Source organism: Perognathus longimembris, chromosome 20, assembly GCF_023159225.1.
Source record: "Perognathus longimembris pacificus isolate PPM17 chromosome 20, ASM2315922v1, whole genome shotgun sequence".
NCBI classification, from domain to species: Eukaryota; Metazoa; Chordata; class Mammalia; order Rodentia; family Heteromyidae; genus Perognathus; species Perognathus longimembris.
In genome coordinates, this window is record NC_063180.1 from 23696740 (window position 1) to 23712190 (window position 15451).

General features: G+C 57.2%; 1 protein-coding gene across 4 annotated transcripts in view; it reads left to right on the top strand.

Annotated features, from left to right (window-relative positions):
- Nucleotides 1–15451, top strand: part of Myh14 (myosin heavy chain 14) — a 50360-nt gene that overhangs the window by 27093 nt on the left and 7816 nt on the right. For 3 of the 4 annotated variants that reach the window (XM_048329337.1, XM_048329338.1, XM_048329336.1), the window contains 17 exons: nt 1795–1982; nt 2983–3104; nt 4204–4273; nt 4439–4599; nt 5141–5249; nt 5806–5937; nt 6818–7024; nt 7976–8113; nt 8716–8839; nt 9044–9215; nt 10009–10221; nt 10636–10780; nt 11033–11239; nt 12229–12333; nt 12744–12896; nt 13742–13990; nt 15038–15250. In XM_048329337.1, coding sequence (XP_048185294.1) covers nt 1795–1982; nt 2983–3104; nt 4204–4273; nt 4439–4599; nt 5141–5249; nt 5806–5937; nt 6818–7024; nt 7976–8113; nt 8716–8839; nt 9044–9215; nt 10009–10221; nt 10636–10780; nt 11033–11239; nt 12229–12333; nt 12744–12896; nt 13742–13990; nt 15038–15250 — 2708 coding nt within the window. Of the gene's footprint in view, nt 1–80; nt 180–1794; nt 1983–2982; nt 3105–4203; nt 4274–4438; nt 4600–5140; nt 5250–5805; nt 5938–6817; nt 7025–7975; nt 8114–8715; nt 8840–9043; nt 9216–10008; nt 10222–10635; nt 10781–11032; nt 11240–12228; nt 12334–12743; nt 12897–13741; nt 13991–15037; nt 15251–15451 lie in introns of all 4 variants that reach the window. The other variant, XM_048329339.1, reaches the window with a different exon arrangement.

The window sequence follows — 15451 nt, forward strand, 5'->3', positions numbered from 1 at the left end:
CCACCTCTCTTCATTCATCTCTCCTCCTCGGCCATCTCCCTTGCATCTCCCCCACCTCTCCTCTGCCCTTCTTCCCCCAGAACATGGGGGCCTCCAGCAGTTTGCTGCCCTGGGCTCCTTCCCGCCTTCGTCCCCAGGATCTCCAGGGAGATGCAGTTCTGCCCTCTCTCCACCAGGGGGTGGGTGTGTGCATCCACGGTGAGGCCTGCCCAACTGCTGGGGGGGGGGGGGGAGGGAGCTGTGGCCTGAACCGGGGTGTGAATGTCTCTGCCCCCCCCCCCCACCCAACCTGTCTACACAGAGGTCTCTCCTCTTCCTCGCCTCCATTCTGGGTCCTCCACATTTCCAGTAAACATCTCTCAGTAAAGGCTCTTCTTTGAACTACACCGTATTTAAAAGTGCGAACAAACCAGAGTATGGCTTAAGTGATGCAGGCACTACCTTGCCAGGCACAAGGCTCTGGGTGCCATCCCCAGCACTGCAGAATAATAATGCTTCTTTTAAAAGTGGGGGTCTAGGCACCATCGTGGCTCACACCTGAAATCCCAGCTTCTTGGGAGTTGGAGACTGAGAGGGAGGCTTGTGGTTTGAGGCTAGCTCAGGCAAAAAGTTTGCAAGACCCTCATCTCCACGAATTAATCAGGATTGGTTCACATCTTGTCACCCCAGCCATGTAGGAAGCATAAATATCAATACTGAAGTTCAGGCCAGCCCATGCAAAAATCAAGACCTTATCTAAAACATAAGTAAAGCAAAAAAGGGCTGGAAATGTGGCTCAGATGGCAGAGAACCTGCCTCACAAGTGCAAGGCCCTCCATTCAAACCCCAGGACTGTAGAGAAAGACAGAGAGCGAAGTGTGACCCTATCATCTTTTCTATGCCCTCTCTCACTGCTCATTCCACCAAGCAACTGAGTAAGGGGGCCAGTAGAACTCCTTCCTTTAAAGAAACCACAGCACAGAAAAAGAAGCTAAGGAATTTGACTGGAGTCACATAGTCAGTGAGCAGCACACCTGGGATTCGAACCCAGAACCTTAGGTCTTCCTTGTGCTTGAAGAACTTCATATATGAATTACCAATGTGAAAATCACTGAAAGCTTTGGCGTAAGGGAGAAAAAAGCCTATCTCAGTCCTGACCAAGCCCCAGGCCCCGCTCCCGGGCTGGATGGTCCCCCGGAGACACTCCTGTGGGCAGTTTGGCAGAACATCAGCGTACCCATCCAGCTGTGGGTTCCCTGCACATCAAATCTTTGTGGAAAGTGGCTGAAGCGATGGCGCTTGGTCCTACTGGGACATGTCTGGTGGGGTGTGGGTGGGTGTGTCCAAGGTGGCGTGGGAGGAGCCTGCTGGTGGGCGTGCCCAAGGTGGGCGGTGCTGTAGAGGGAGGGTGTGCCATAGTGGTCCTGGGAGCCCATAGTGGGTATGGGCGGGGTCGGCGAGGTGTGGGCGGGGCCTGCGGATGGGCGTGCCCACAGCACACTGGTGTCCCGGTTGTGGGCGGGTTCCGGGTGATGTGGGCAGGGTCTGGGCACGCACAGCGTGAGCCTCAGAGTGCTTGCCTCCCAAGCTGGCAGCTGCTGTGTTCCTTGGCCCGAGTGCCCTCCAGATTGGATTGGGGCAGACATAGGAGGATCTTGTAGCCCAGGCAAAGTTAGGAAAACCTCTCGGAAACAAAAGAATACACCGAAGGGCTGGGGATGTGACTTGAAGGCATGACCCGCTTGTCTGGCATGACCCAAGCCGGCTCAGCCCCTAAAGCTGACCCTGACACCTCTCTCCCCCTTTCCCCGGCAGTGGAGGGCATCGTGGGGCTGGAGCAGGTGAGCAGCCTGGGGGATGGACCCCCCGGTGGCCGCCCCCGCCGGGGAATGTTCCGGACGGTGGGGCAGCTCTACAAGGAGTCCCTGAGCCGCCTCATGGCCACGCTGAGCAACACCAACCCCAGCTTCGTCCGCTGCATTGTCCCCAATCATGAGAAGAGGGTGAGTGGCCGAGTGCCTGGCTCCAAGACAGACAGAGGAGGGGTGGAGGGGGCTGCCAGACCCACAGCAGACCCCAGGACCCTGGACTAGCTCTGTGGCTTTAAGTGAGTGCTTCCATTCCCAGGCTCTGTGCCATTCTGGGAAAATAGCTCTATTCACGTGACCTAAGTTTACTGAGATCCTACCACGTTCCAGGTCCAGGACTTAGGAGTACAGAAAGTGAAAGAGCGTGAGTGTGTTGGTGGGGGGTCTTGTGCCCAGGATGCTCAGATACTCAGCTAACCACCTGGGACTTCTGTTCAGGTGCATTTATAAGAGCAATACATGACACATAGAATTTGATCTAGTCAGGAAGGCTTCCAGGAGGAGGCTACATCTAAATTGGTATTCCAAGCCAATAATAACTTGTGCAAAGGCCCTGTCAGAGCATGGGATGCAAGGGTTTGGAAATGGTTGTGGAATGGAGGGAGGTTGTTTCCAGGAAGGTTCTCTTATTGGGAGTATTAGGGAATGAGACCTACAGAGAAGGAGCAGGGTGGAAATTTAGACAGCCATGAGTGGCCCAGTGTGTTGTTTTTCTCAGAGTGTAGGAGCTATAGTGATTGTCTGAGCCCCTCATTCTCAGGGGCTCACAGCTAAGACGTTCCCCCACCTTGACATTCCAGAAGTGGGGTCAGGGTTGAACTGGGTTTCTCCTTCCTCTAGACTTCTGCCATTGGTGTCTTACTTTCAGCCACCCAAATGACTCCTCAGCTTTGTTCACACATTTGGCTGCCACCAGGCCTTCTGCCCCTTGTGCACACTTCAGCCAGTGCACCCACCCCCGCCCTTTCTCCCTCTAGACTCGCAGTGCCCTTTCTGCCCGGCTCTTTTCCAGGCACTTAGTAGGTGCCCAGTGAACTGTGGGTTGGACCCACTGGGTTCGCGCTGGCCTGCACAGCGCCACGGCGCCCCTGGGGGCCGCGGCTGACCCCTGCTGATCCCGCATGTCTCCTTGCAGGCCGGGAAGCTGGAGCCCCGGCTGGTGCTGGACCAGCTGCGGTGTAATGGCGTGCTGGAGGGTATCCGCATCTGCCGCCAGGGTTTCCCCAACCGCATCCTCTTCCAGGAGTTCCGGCAGCGGTGAGTGGGGCGGGCCGGGCCGGTGGGGGGTTAGGGGGGTGGCCTGGGTTCCTCTCCCCCCCAGTGCTGCCTCTGGGTTGGGGACGCAGGGGCAAGGTGCTTGTTTTGTTGAGCCTTGCTTTGCTCCACTACAAGGTGGGCAAACAGCATCCCGCCCTCCCCTCCTCGTGTATTCCAAAAGCTCAGGGCACCTAGGCATGCTGTTGATGCGGTTTTAGGGTGGTAGATCCTCCAAACCACAAACTGGAATGCACCTGAGTTTGCTGCAATGTGCAATTTAAAAAGGAAACGGAACCAGGCCCTGTGGTGCACGCCTGTATTCCCAGCTACTCAGGAAGTGGATGCAGGACAGCCAGGAGTTCCAGGCCATTCCAGGCCACATAGAAAGTCCCTGTTTAAAAAAGAAAAAAAAAAAAAGAAAGCCAGGTGCTGGTGGCTCACACCTGTCATCCCAGCAACGCAGGACGCTGAGGTCTGAGGATCTCAGTTCGAATCCAGCCAGGGCAGGAAAGTTTGTGAGTCTCTTCTTGCCAATGAATCAGCACAAAGTCAGAAGTGGAGCTGTCAAATTAACCGTCAAAAAACTAGACTGGCAGCATGGCTCAAGAGGAAGAGTACTAGCTGGGTAAACAGACCAAGCAAGTGTGAGGCCCTCAGTTCAAGCCCCGGTACTACTCCCCTAAAACTAAGTAAAAAGAACACTGTTTAGCTTTGTACATTTGGGGACTCAAAAAAGTAGACTCGGGGGAAAGGGAAAGGGGGAGGAGGGAGGGGGTATGAGGGACAAGGTAACAAACAGTACAAGAAATGTATCCAATGCCTAACATATGAAACTGTAACCTCTCTGTACATCAGTTTGATAATAAAATTTGAAAAAAAAAAAAAAAGAAGTGGAGCTGTGGCTCAAGTGGTAGAGCGCCAGGCCTTGAACAAAAGAGCTCAGGGATAGTGCATAGGCTCTGAGTTCAAGCCCCAGGACCTGCATGTGCGAACAAACAGCATTAGCAGTGGGATATTCTGCATCTCAGCTTCCTTGTGAAGCCTTGGCCATCCATGGGTACCACAGCTCCCGTAACCCTCTGCCCCTCTGCCTGCGCAGGTACGAGATCCTCACACCCAACGCCATTCCCAAGGGTTTTATGGATGGAAAGCAAGCCTGTGAGAAGATGGTGCGTGGGGGCGTGGCCTGGGACACGCATGCGCAGGAGGCCGCCATGGGTGGGAAGGAGGGAGGAGGAAAAGAGAGGGAGGGAGTCTTGCTACCCCCATCACCTCCCAATCACCACCACATCTAACCACTTTTCCACTACTCCCCAACCCTCTCCCAAACACAGATACAGGCCCTGGAACTGGACCCCAACCTCTACCGTGTGGGACAGAGCAAAATCTTCTTTCGGGCGGGGGTCCTGGCCCAGCTGGAAGAGGAACGTGACCTGAAGGTCACAGACATCATCGTGTCGTTCCAGGCAGCTGCCAGAGGCTACCTGGCTCGCAGGTGTGTGTGTGTGTGGGTACATGGTCTCTGCGTTGCTAGGGGCTGAAGCTGACTGGGGGGAGGTTGACCAGATGGCCCCAGCCTCCAAGATGGCAGAGGGAGCTGCCGTGTACCTGGGCTTCTTGGTTTTATGAAGCCCGGGATTCCCAGGGTGTAAGAATTTACTGCAGAGGCAGAGAAAGCCCGGATCCACCCAGGACGGAGACGACAAGGAGATGAGAAGGAGGAGGCCCTGTGCAGCCTGGTCACAGCTGACCATGGCTACAGAAAGGGAAGTGGGCCCAGGCAGGGGAGACGCAGCTGTGCAACGCCCTGGGGACATGGGGACATCTCTCAGGATGCAAGAAGATGGAGCCCTGAAAATAGCTTCAGAGGTTGGGCATGGTGCTTTGCCCCTGTAATACCAGCTACTCAGGAGGCTCAGGCAGGATAATTTTGAGCCATCCAAGACCTGGTCCTGGGTTTCATCCCAGCACCAAACCAAAGAAGTTGCCTGCTGGGGCCAGGCCCAGAGGGTAACAGACCCTGCTCCTGTCCCCAGAGCCTTCCAGAGGCGCCAGCAGCAGCAGAGCGCGCTGCGAGTGATGCAGCGGAACTGCGCGGCCTACCTCAAGCTCAGGAACTGGCAGTGGTGGCGGCTTTTCATCAAGGTGAGGGTCCGGAGGGTGGAGGCGACCTGGGCTCCGGGACTTAGCCTACATGGACTTAGGGTTGGGCCCCCGCTTTCTCTAAGATGGGGCCGATATGCCCAACCTTGATTACCCAATATTCTTTAGCTAGAAAGTGACAAAAGTTGTGACTGAGGGGGCTGGGAAGATGGCCTAGTGTTAAAAGCCTCGCATGCATGAAGCCCTGGGTTCGATTCCTGAGCACCACATATATAGAAAAAAACAGAAGTGGCGCTGTGGCTCAAGTGGCAGAGTGCTAGCCTGTGCAAAAATGAAGCCAGGGACAGTGCTCTGGCCCTGAGTTCAAGCCCCAGGACTGGGTAACAGACACCCTCCCCCACCCCCGCACAGCCAGTGTGGTAGGGCATGCCTGTAATCCCTCCACTCAAGCAGCAGAAGTGACTTCCGGAGCCAGGGCTGAGTTAGTGGTGCCCTGGAAGGACTCACAGCCTTGGGACTCAGAGGAGGATTTGTTACAGGTGACAGGCGCATGGGCAGCCCGCCCGCCCCCCACCCACCACACACCCCCCTCCCCTAGGTGAAGCCCCTGCTGCAGGTAACGCGGCAGGACGAGGTGCTGCAGGCGCGCGCCCAGGAGCTGCAGAAAGTGCAGGAGCTGCAACAGCAGAGCGCCCGCGAAGTGGGGGAGCTCCAGGGCCGCGTGACGCAGGTGAGGGGCGGGGCCCTGTGCCTGATGGATGGGCTGTGGGCATGGTCTGTGCTAGAAAGGCGGAGCCCGGGTGGCCTGGCAGTATGTGGGCGTGGCCTAGGTGAGGAGGGCGAGGCGGTCGGGCTAGGTGGGGGGGATAGGGCGCAGTCAGTGTGAGACCAGTTGAGTGGGCGTGGTGGTGGGCGTGGCTTCTAGCTGAGTCCCGCCCAGCCCAGCCCTGAGGCTGGTTGTGGGCAGAGTTGGGCTGCACAGCCAGGTTGCCTGTGGAATTGGGGACCACACAGGTCAGGGTCCATCTGGGTAGGGTTGTGTTCTGCAGGTGGTAGGTTTCCAACTGTTTCCAGTTTTTTATCCTCTTAAAATGCCGAGGCGCCTAGTATACTAGTGGGTGCACCTGTAATCCCAGCACCTGGGAGGCAGAGGCAGGAGCATCCTACATTAGAAGCTAGGCTGGATTACATGGTGAGACCCTGCCTCATAAAAAAAGATGATGATGATGCCAAAGCAAACCTCTTCTTGAGTATTTTTCTGTTGGTTTTTCCCTGGAATTATTTGGATTAGATTTCTGGGCATAGGAGTAGAGTAAATGACAGAGGAGAAAGCTCCCCAGGGGGTTCTCAGGAGGAAGGACTGAAACTGGAGAGAAACCGCGGGCTGAGGGGAGACTGGACAGGGAGGAGGGGCCTGGGCAGAGCCGGGCTCTCAAGGACCAAGGGTGATTTCCTGAGCTCTGGGAGCTCGGGGCAGAGCCCGCCAGAGCCCCTTCCTCACTCCTAGCTCCCAGGCCTCCCAGGGCACAGCAAGTTAGGGGACAAGGGGAGCCCTGGTGTGAGGGGGGGGCTCCCTGGGTGGGGCCCACTGACGGGACCTCACTCTGCAGCTGGAGGAGGAACGTGCCCGCTTGGCAGAGCAACTGCGTGCCGAGGCTGAGCTCTGCGCCGAGGCCGAGGAGACACGGGGCAGGCTGGCAGCTCGGAAGCAGGAGCTGGAGCTGGTGGTGACAGAGCTGGAGGCCCGGGTGGGTGAGGAGGAGGAGTGCAGCCGCCAGCTGCAAGCTGAGAAGAAGAGGCTGCAGCAGCACATTCAGGTTTGTGTCCCCCGCCAACTCAGGCCACCTCCCAGGCCCCTCACTCTGCCCCTTCTTCCTGAGCTTCTACCAATCCTGGGTTCTGGGGTCACGAATTCATGGAAAACTCAGATTCGAGGGGTTGAAGCCAAAAGGAAATACAAGTTTTCATATATTTGTTCAAATATTGGTGACTCTAGAATGTGAAGCTTCAGGTACTGCTGGATCCAGGTCTTCTAGTCCTCACTACTTTGCCCCTGTGCTGCTACCTTTGCAGGCATATTTAGTTCCCCTTCAGTCTAGTGTAGTATCTGGGCATGGTGGTGTAATTCCAGCTACTCAGAAAGCAGAGGTAGGAGGATCTCAAGCTTGGACCCAGCCTGAACAAAGTTAGTGGGGCCCTGTCTTGAAAACAAAATAATGCTTAAGGCCCTGAGTTTCACCCCCAGTACCCTGGGGGAGGGGAGCACTGGATGCGCAAAGCAGGGGCTCTGGAGATGGTTGTGGAGTAGCCCCTGGCTGCGTCTGGTCCATTTATTTGAGTGACTTCCTGGTTAGCAGGGAGCCAATACTTGCCTGTCAGCCAAAGCCACACCAGGCCCCGTGGTCAGGCAGGTAAGTGGCGGAGGCACAGTGCACAGGAGGCCACTTGGCTGGACCCTTGGATCCTTTGTGTGTAATCAGCAGCACAGGAGAATGGCAGCCTAACTGCCTAATGACTGGCATCACTGTGGGCATCATCTATAGATTCATTTGTTTATTATTTCTGATCTGCACCCTGCACACCATACCCCCAAGTATGAAATTTCTGCAGACAGGAATTTTTACCCAGTTGCAGCGTGCACTCAATGAGTGCTTGCTGAGCCAGTGCATGAACTGGGAGCCCAGGAAGATCCTGTCCAGCCTTGCCCAGCGAGCACGCAAGCTCGGTGTGATCCATGGGTCCTCCCTCTCTCCTGCTCCCCACTGCAGGAGCTGGAGACCCACCTGGAGGCGGAGGAGGGGGCACGGCAGAAGCTGCAGCTGGAGAAAGTGACTACAGAGGCAAAGATGAAGAAGTTTGAAGAGGACTTGCTGGCCCTGGAGGACCAAAATGCCAAGTTGAGCAAGGTGGGGGCTGAGAGCTGAGTGGGGGGCGTGTCCTCCGCATGAAGCCACACCTCCTGGGTGAGGGAGGAGCAATGTGGGACAAGACACGTCAGTGCCAGGGGTGGTGATATCTAGGCTTTGATTCCAACTCCTTGGGAGGCAGAGGGAGGAGGATCTGAGCTTGAGGCCCATCAGTGCAAAGTTCACAAGACCTTGTCTCCACAAGGAAATACAGCTAGGTGTGGCAGTGCCTTCCTGTGATCAGCTAGCTAGCCAGGAGACAAGAGAGCAAGGATCAAGGTTTGAAGCCCACCTGGGCAAATAGTGAGACTCCATCTCAATTAGTAAGCTAGGGCATGGTAGTGTGTGCCTGTCACTCTAGCTACGTGGGAAATGGAAACGGAAGGATCACAGTCCAAGGCCAGCCCCAAGCAAAAACCAACGCCAGGCATCTTCCATGCGCGTCTGCTGTGCTGTTGAGTGCGAAGCGTGGGATCCACAGATGACAGCGCTGAGACTTGGTGGAAGTGGGCACGGTGGTGTGGTGGTGCCCAGGCCTGTCTGCCTGGCTGGGGAGGACAGGGGGCTCCTGACCAGCTCACCCCTCCCTGCCCACCCCCCAGGAGCGGCGTCTGCTGGAGGAGCGCCTGGCTGAGTCCTCATCCCAGGCCGCCGAGGAGGAGGAGAAGATCAAGAGTCTCAATAAGCTGCGGCTCAAGTATGAGGCCACCATCGCAGACATGGAGGGTGCGTGCCAGCCTTGCGGGGGGGGGGGGGGCCTGCGAGGGCCTCACTTGCTCTGGGTGGGGGCACTCAGGAGTCTTTGCCAGATGGCATGGGAGGCTCGATCCGAGGGAGGAGGCAGGGCTGGAGTCAGAGGGAGGAGGAGCAGGAGGAGGGAAGCAGGCAGTGGGCTGACGGTGCCCTCCTGGCCCTGGCCCTGGCCCACAGACCGGCTGCGCAAGGAGGAGAAGGGGAGGCAGGAGCTGGAGAAGCTGAAGCGGCGGCTGGATGGGGAGAGCTCGGAGCTGCAGGAGCAGATGCTGGAGCAGCAGCAGCGGGCTGAGGAGCTGCGCATGCAGCTGGGCCGCAAGGAGGAGGAGCTGCAGGCAGCCCTGCTCAGGTGTGGCCCACCTGCCCAACACCCATGGGGGTGCCCAGGGCACCTGACATGTGACTCAAGTCGTCAGCCCCCTGGTCAGGCTGTGGGCCTTGTGCCCTCTGCCAGGCTGCAGCAGGGGCCCCCTGACCCTTTGCCCACCTCCCTGGCCTATCACCTCTGGATTGACTCTCCCTTATAATTGCATGAACCCACACTTAGGCAGCCCCTTCTGAATTCCAGGTGTGGCACCTGGCATTTTGGTGCTTGGTTATGCACTGGGCTTGTGGAGTCTAAGACACCTTTGAGGATGGGTGTGGCTCCATTTCAGAGATGAGGAAAAGGGAAGTGCATGTGGCCTGGAACCCAGGGCCCTATGTACAACCAGTCACCCTAAGTCCAACTTGGCGGGAGCCTGGGCCCCCTTCCCAGCCCTCCCCTAGTGGCTCTGAACTGGGCTTCCTCTTCTGTAAAGTGGGGACACTTATAGGCACCTTAGGGTTCATGAGAGAAAGTGCTCACCCAACACTTCATCCTAGCCTGGCCCCACGATAAGCACTGGGTGTTTTTATCAGAACTATTTATCACCCCAGTTCTTTTGCTTCTTAATAGTTGGTTTATCAGATAAGGTCCCCAACTTTTCCTCTTGCTAGCCTCAGACCTGGGTTCTCCTACCTCAGCCTCCCAGGTAGCTAGGATTACAGGAGTATGCTACCATACCCAGCCACCACCCTGGACAAGAAAGCTCACCTCCATTCTCTCCAGTCCCAGAAAAACCATCATCACCCACACTCTGCCTCCTTGTCAACCCCTGCAGGGCAGAGGAGGAGGGTGGGGCCCGGGCCCAACTGCTCAAATCCCTCCGGGAGGCTCAGGCCGGCCTGGCGGAGGCCCAGGAAGACCTGGAGGCAGAGCGCGTTTCCAGGGCCAAAGCAGAGAAGCAGCGCCGAGACCTGGGTGAGGAGCTGGAGGCATTGCGGGGCGAGCTGGAGGACACGCTGGACTCCACCAACGCACAGCAGGAGCTGCGGTGAGGCCTGGCCAGGGCAAGGATGGGGGGGGGGGCAAGATGCACGGGCTCCAGGACCAGCCTGGATGGGGCAGGGGTCAGAGATGAGTCAGATCTGCGGCTGCCCTAGGGCATCCTGAAGGCTTGGACAAGGCAGATTTAGGCAAAGATAACCCCAGTCCAGAATAATGAGAATTTTAATGGAGTGGTACAGGGCATTTGGAGACAGTAAGGGAAGTCTGTGGGGAAAGATCCAGGAAGGCTTGCTGCCGAGGAGCCTTGTGTGACAAGCAGGTGCTCACTCTTAAAGCCACAGCCCCCATCACTGTTCCCATCCTATGTCTTAGAGCAAACTAAGTCCCAAATGCCTCCCCTCATCGAAAGCCCCCCTTTCCCCTAGTCAAATCCTGTGCCCGTTTTCTTTTCCCTCTTAAGCTCCAAGAGAGAGCAGGAGGTGACGGAGCTAAAGAAGGCTCTGGAAGAGGAAGCGCGTGTCCACGAGGTGGCCATCCAGGAGCTGCGGCAGCGACATGGCCAGGCGCTGGGAGAGCTGGCAGAGCAGCTGGAGCAAGCCCGGAGGGTGGGTGGGCACAGATGAGGGGAGGGGGACAGTAGGGAGGGAGGCAAGACCTTTGGCCAGCTCCAGGCTCCTACTTGGCTTCATTTCGCAGCATTGGATTTGTGTTGTGCTGGTGTCCTACGGGGAAGGTGGGGGGGGGGCGTTCCTCCTTTTGGGAGGAGCAAGCAGCCAGTGCAAAGGCCCTGTGGCAGAAGTGTGCTGCGCTGCTGGAAGGCAGGACCCGGCTCTTGACTCACCTCCCTGCCTCAACAGGGCAAAGGTGCTTGGGAGAAAACCCGCCTGACCCTGGAGACAGAGGTGTCCGAGCTGCGGACAGAGCTGAGCAGCCTGCAGGCTGCGCGTCAGGAGAGTGAGCAGAAGAGGCGCCGCCTGGAGTCCCAGTTGCAGGAGGTGCAGGGCCGGGCTGGTGATGGGGAGCGGGCCCGAGCGGAGGCTGCGGAGAAGCTGCAGCGAGCCCAGGTGAGTGGTGCATCCTGAGTATGGGGGTTGGGGGGGGGGCTCTGCCGTGTGACCTTGGATGAGATACTCAGCCTCTCTGGACTTCTGGAGGTCCAGTCCAACCCCATGTCCCCTTCCAGCTCCTATATCCTCTATGCAAACATTCCCTTTGTTTGGTAGACCTCCTGATTGTTGGGTAAGTGCTGTACCATTGGAGCCCCAACCCTAGGCTTTTATTTAAGAATCAGGTCTTAATAACTGCTCAGTCTGACCTCAAACTCATAATCCTCCCAACTCCTGCCAAGTAGCTGTGATAGCTATTTTTATTGACTTGCATTACCACACCTAGCATACTCTCTCTCTCTCTCTCTCTCTCTCTCTCTCTCTCTCTCTCTCTCTCTCTCTCTCTCTCTCTCTCTCTGTAGTACCACTCAGAGCCTGGTGCTTGCTAGCCAAGTGCTCTACCACTCAACGAGCCACAAGGCCATTTCCCGTTTTTTCTGAATAGTTTGTTGAGGATAAGAGTCTCACAGACTTTCCTGCCCTGGCTGGCTTGGGATCACAGTCCTCAGCTCTCAGCCTCCTGAGTAGCTAGGGTGATGTGCCCGAGCCACCCACGCCCAGCCATGTTTATTTACCCTTTTATTGGTTGAAATGGGAGTAGAGAGTCTCACTTATTTTCCTGGACTGGCCTTGAACCTGGGTCCTGACTTCATTCTCCCAAATAGCTGGGATTACAGGCATGAGCCACCAGGTTTTCCCATCTGGATCTGATGGATCTGCCACACCTTGTCCACATTTGTCCACATTGTCCACATTGTCATTTCTGTAATTCGGCGTTGGGGCAGCGGTGGATCCTGTGAAGTGTATGGCCGGGCAGAGGCCTCAAGTCCCGGGCAGCTTCTATCCCCATCCATGCTTATCCATGCTTGAGTGTGGAGGGGATCTGAGATGCTGGGTCACCGGTGGGAGCCACCTCTGTGGGCTTCATCCCCATCCCACCTCTGCAGGCTGAACTGGAGAATGTGTCCGGCGCGCTCAGCGAGGCCGACTCCAAGGCCATCCGCCTGGCCAAGGAGCTGAGCAGCACTGAGGCCCAGCTGCACGATGCCCAGGTAACCACGCCTGGCCCGGCTCCACCAAGCCGAGCCACTCCCCAAAGCCACGTCCAGTGAGGCCACGCCCCACATGAACCAAGCCCCGCCCAGAAAAGCACGCCCACGCCCCACACCCACCAAGCCATGCCTCAGTGTCCCCCCCCCAGCAAAACCACACCCATGCGCTCACGAGGCCCCAACTTGTAAAGCCACTCCCTTAGCTGCTCAGCAAAGCCACGCCCCTCAGCGTCAAAGCCCCATCCACTGGGCTCTGCTCCTACAATCGGGCCCGGCCCCACCCAAGCCCCACCCTCCAGTCCCTGGCTCCACCCCACCCACCCTACCAGCCCCGCCCAGCCAAGCCCCGCCCACCCATTCCCTGGCCACTATGTCGGGGACCTCATCTGACCCGTTCTCACCACCCACAGGAGCTGCTGCAGGAGGAGACCAGGGCGAAGCTGGCCTTGGGGTCCCGTGTTCGAGCCATGGAGGCGGAGGCGGCCGGGCTGCGGGAGCAGCTGGAAGAAGAGGCGGCCGCTCGGGAGCGGGCAGGTCGGGAGCTGCAGAGTGCGCAGATCCAGGTGGGCAGTAAACACCCTTTTGGAGCGGCGCGGCCCTCACGCTGCTGCTCCTGGGACCCCAGCTCAGAGACGGTCCTGTCCCCACCCACTCAGACCAGAAGCCATCCTTCTGATTGAGGCAGAGCAACTGTCCCTGCCCCACCCAGCTCTCTCCAGCCCACTCCACACACCTTGGAGGACCTGCCCCTCCCTGCTCACAGCCCTTCCATAGCTTCCTGCCTGCCATAAGTCTTCCATCCAGACTGTGAAGCCCCTCGAAGTGGAGCTCCAAAGCCAGGCATAGTGACACACACCTGTAATCCCATCAGTCCAAGCCCAGTCTGGGCTACATAGCAAAACCTACTCTCCAAAAAACAATCACCCAACTCCCAAATACAAAGTAGAGCTCCACCAGAGTTAGATTAGGTGAGAATTAGGTCTCCAGGACAGTCCAACATAGAGGCCAATGTATGGTGGGCTGGCCTTCAACTAGCAAACTCCTGTACATGCTTCAAAACCCATACTCAAATGCCTCCTCTCCTATGAACTCTCCTGAATATTCAGGAGATGCTGAAACCATTTATAGACTTGTTCTTCATAGATCCATCTCCTTGGCTCAATTTCTCCTTTAGGCTGGGGGGTGGTGGTGGGATCCAAGGAAGGACCCCAGTCTGAGTGAGTCACCTATGGGGTGCTGACTGTGATTTGAATCTTCTGGGGGAAGTCACAGTACACAGATGTCCACTCAGGTCCACTGAGCAGGAGAGTCCAGGGGAGCCTGGAACATGGGGCCGCACCAGCTCACACCTTGGTTGCTTTCTCCAACCTTCTTCCTCACCCTGTCCCCCCACGCCCCCCCCCCCCAGCTCTCAGAGTGGCGGAAACGTCAGGAAGAGGAAGCTGGGGCACTGGAGGCAGGGGAGGAGGCGAGGCGCCGGGCCGCCAGGGAGGCTGAGACCCTGGCTCAACGCCTTGCGGAGAAGACGGAGGCTGTGGAGCGCCTGGAGCGGGGCCGGCGCCGGCTGCAGCAGGAGCTGGACGATGCCACGATGGACCTGGAGCAGCAGCGGCAGCTTGTCAGCTCGCTGGAGAAGAAACAGCGCAAGTTTGACCAGGTGAGTGCCTCAGTTTACCCAGTTTGAAGCTAGCTCAGCGAGTCCCCCCCCTCCTACCCTACCACCATCCTTCTGGGAGCTGTGATGTCGTGGTGTCACCAGTGGGGGGGGGGGAGGAGGCTAGCTGCTGCTTCCCCTGAGCCCGGGGAAAGTAGGCCGCCCTGTGTGCCCTGGTTTACGCCTCCCTGTTGCTTTGGAGGTGTCCTCATTTGGATGGCTGTGGCCCCCCCAGGGTGCCATGAGCAGCCAAGGAAATAGCACATCTCCCTTGTACCCTTGCTAACTCACTGTGCACATTGGGAAGCTTGCTTTTCCTATCTCAGCCTCGCTTTACCCATCTGGGAAGTGGGTATGATACTGAGTACTGGGCCAGCCCTGAGGACAAGTTAAGCATCTCAAGGAGTTAGTATCCTGTGTCCGCTTCTGCTTACCATTAGCAAATGCCTAAGGGGGTTGGCATATATGGAGAGAAGGCTGAAGCAGGGTGAGCACTGTCATCCCGGCTTCTGGGGAATATGGAGGCGGGAGAATTGTGACTCTGAGGCCAGGCTGAGCAGCGTATTCACAAGATCCTATCTCAGGCTCTGGGTATGGTGGTGGCTGTTTGTCATCTCAGCTATGGGCGGGGGGAGTTGGAGCACCTATTTAGGTGGATTGCTGTCCAGGCTGGTGTGGGCAAAACCCACGATTCTATTGACAAAAAGGAATGGGATCCTGTGTCAAGTGGTAGAGCATTCAAACCCCAGTATCAGTACTCTGTGTGTGTGTGTGTGTGTGTGTGTGTGTGTGTGTGTGTGTGTGTGTACCTATGTGAGTGTACTTAGTACCACTCAAAGTGGAAGGAAGATTTCCTCTACTGGTAAATGGACCAAAGGACCAGTTGGTTCTATCCATCTGGGAACCGATCTGGTTTGCAAATGTCACTGGAGTTGTAATCCTTGTGTCTCTCTGTCCTTCGGTATCTCTCTGTCTCCATCTCTATGTTTCTCTCTCCTCTTTCCCCACTCCCTGGGATGCCCCTGATCTGTCCCCTCACTTCTCTCCCAGCTCCTGGCGGAGGAGAAGGCAGCGGTTCTGCGGGCAGTGGAGGAACGAGAGCGGGTGGAGGCTGAGGGCCGGGAGCGCGAGGCCCGGGCTCTGTCTCTGACTCGGGCCCTGGAGGAGGAGCAGGAGGCACGGGAGGACCTGGAGCGCCAGAATCGGGCTCTGCGGGCCGAGCTGGAAGCGCTGCTGGGTAGCAAGGATGACGTGGGCAAGAACGTGAGCAGCTCCCACACCCCAGACACTGTGTTAGGGGGAGGTGTGCACACATACATGTGTACCCACACAGAGCTTGAGAAGAACGTGGTGTGCACAAGCACAAGGCCAACACCTATTGCTCTCACTTCAATCCATTTTCACACATGGTTCCTACAGATGCAGCCACCACAGGGGAGTGAGCTCACACTGGGAAATCAGGAA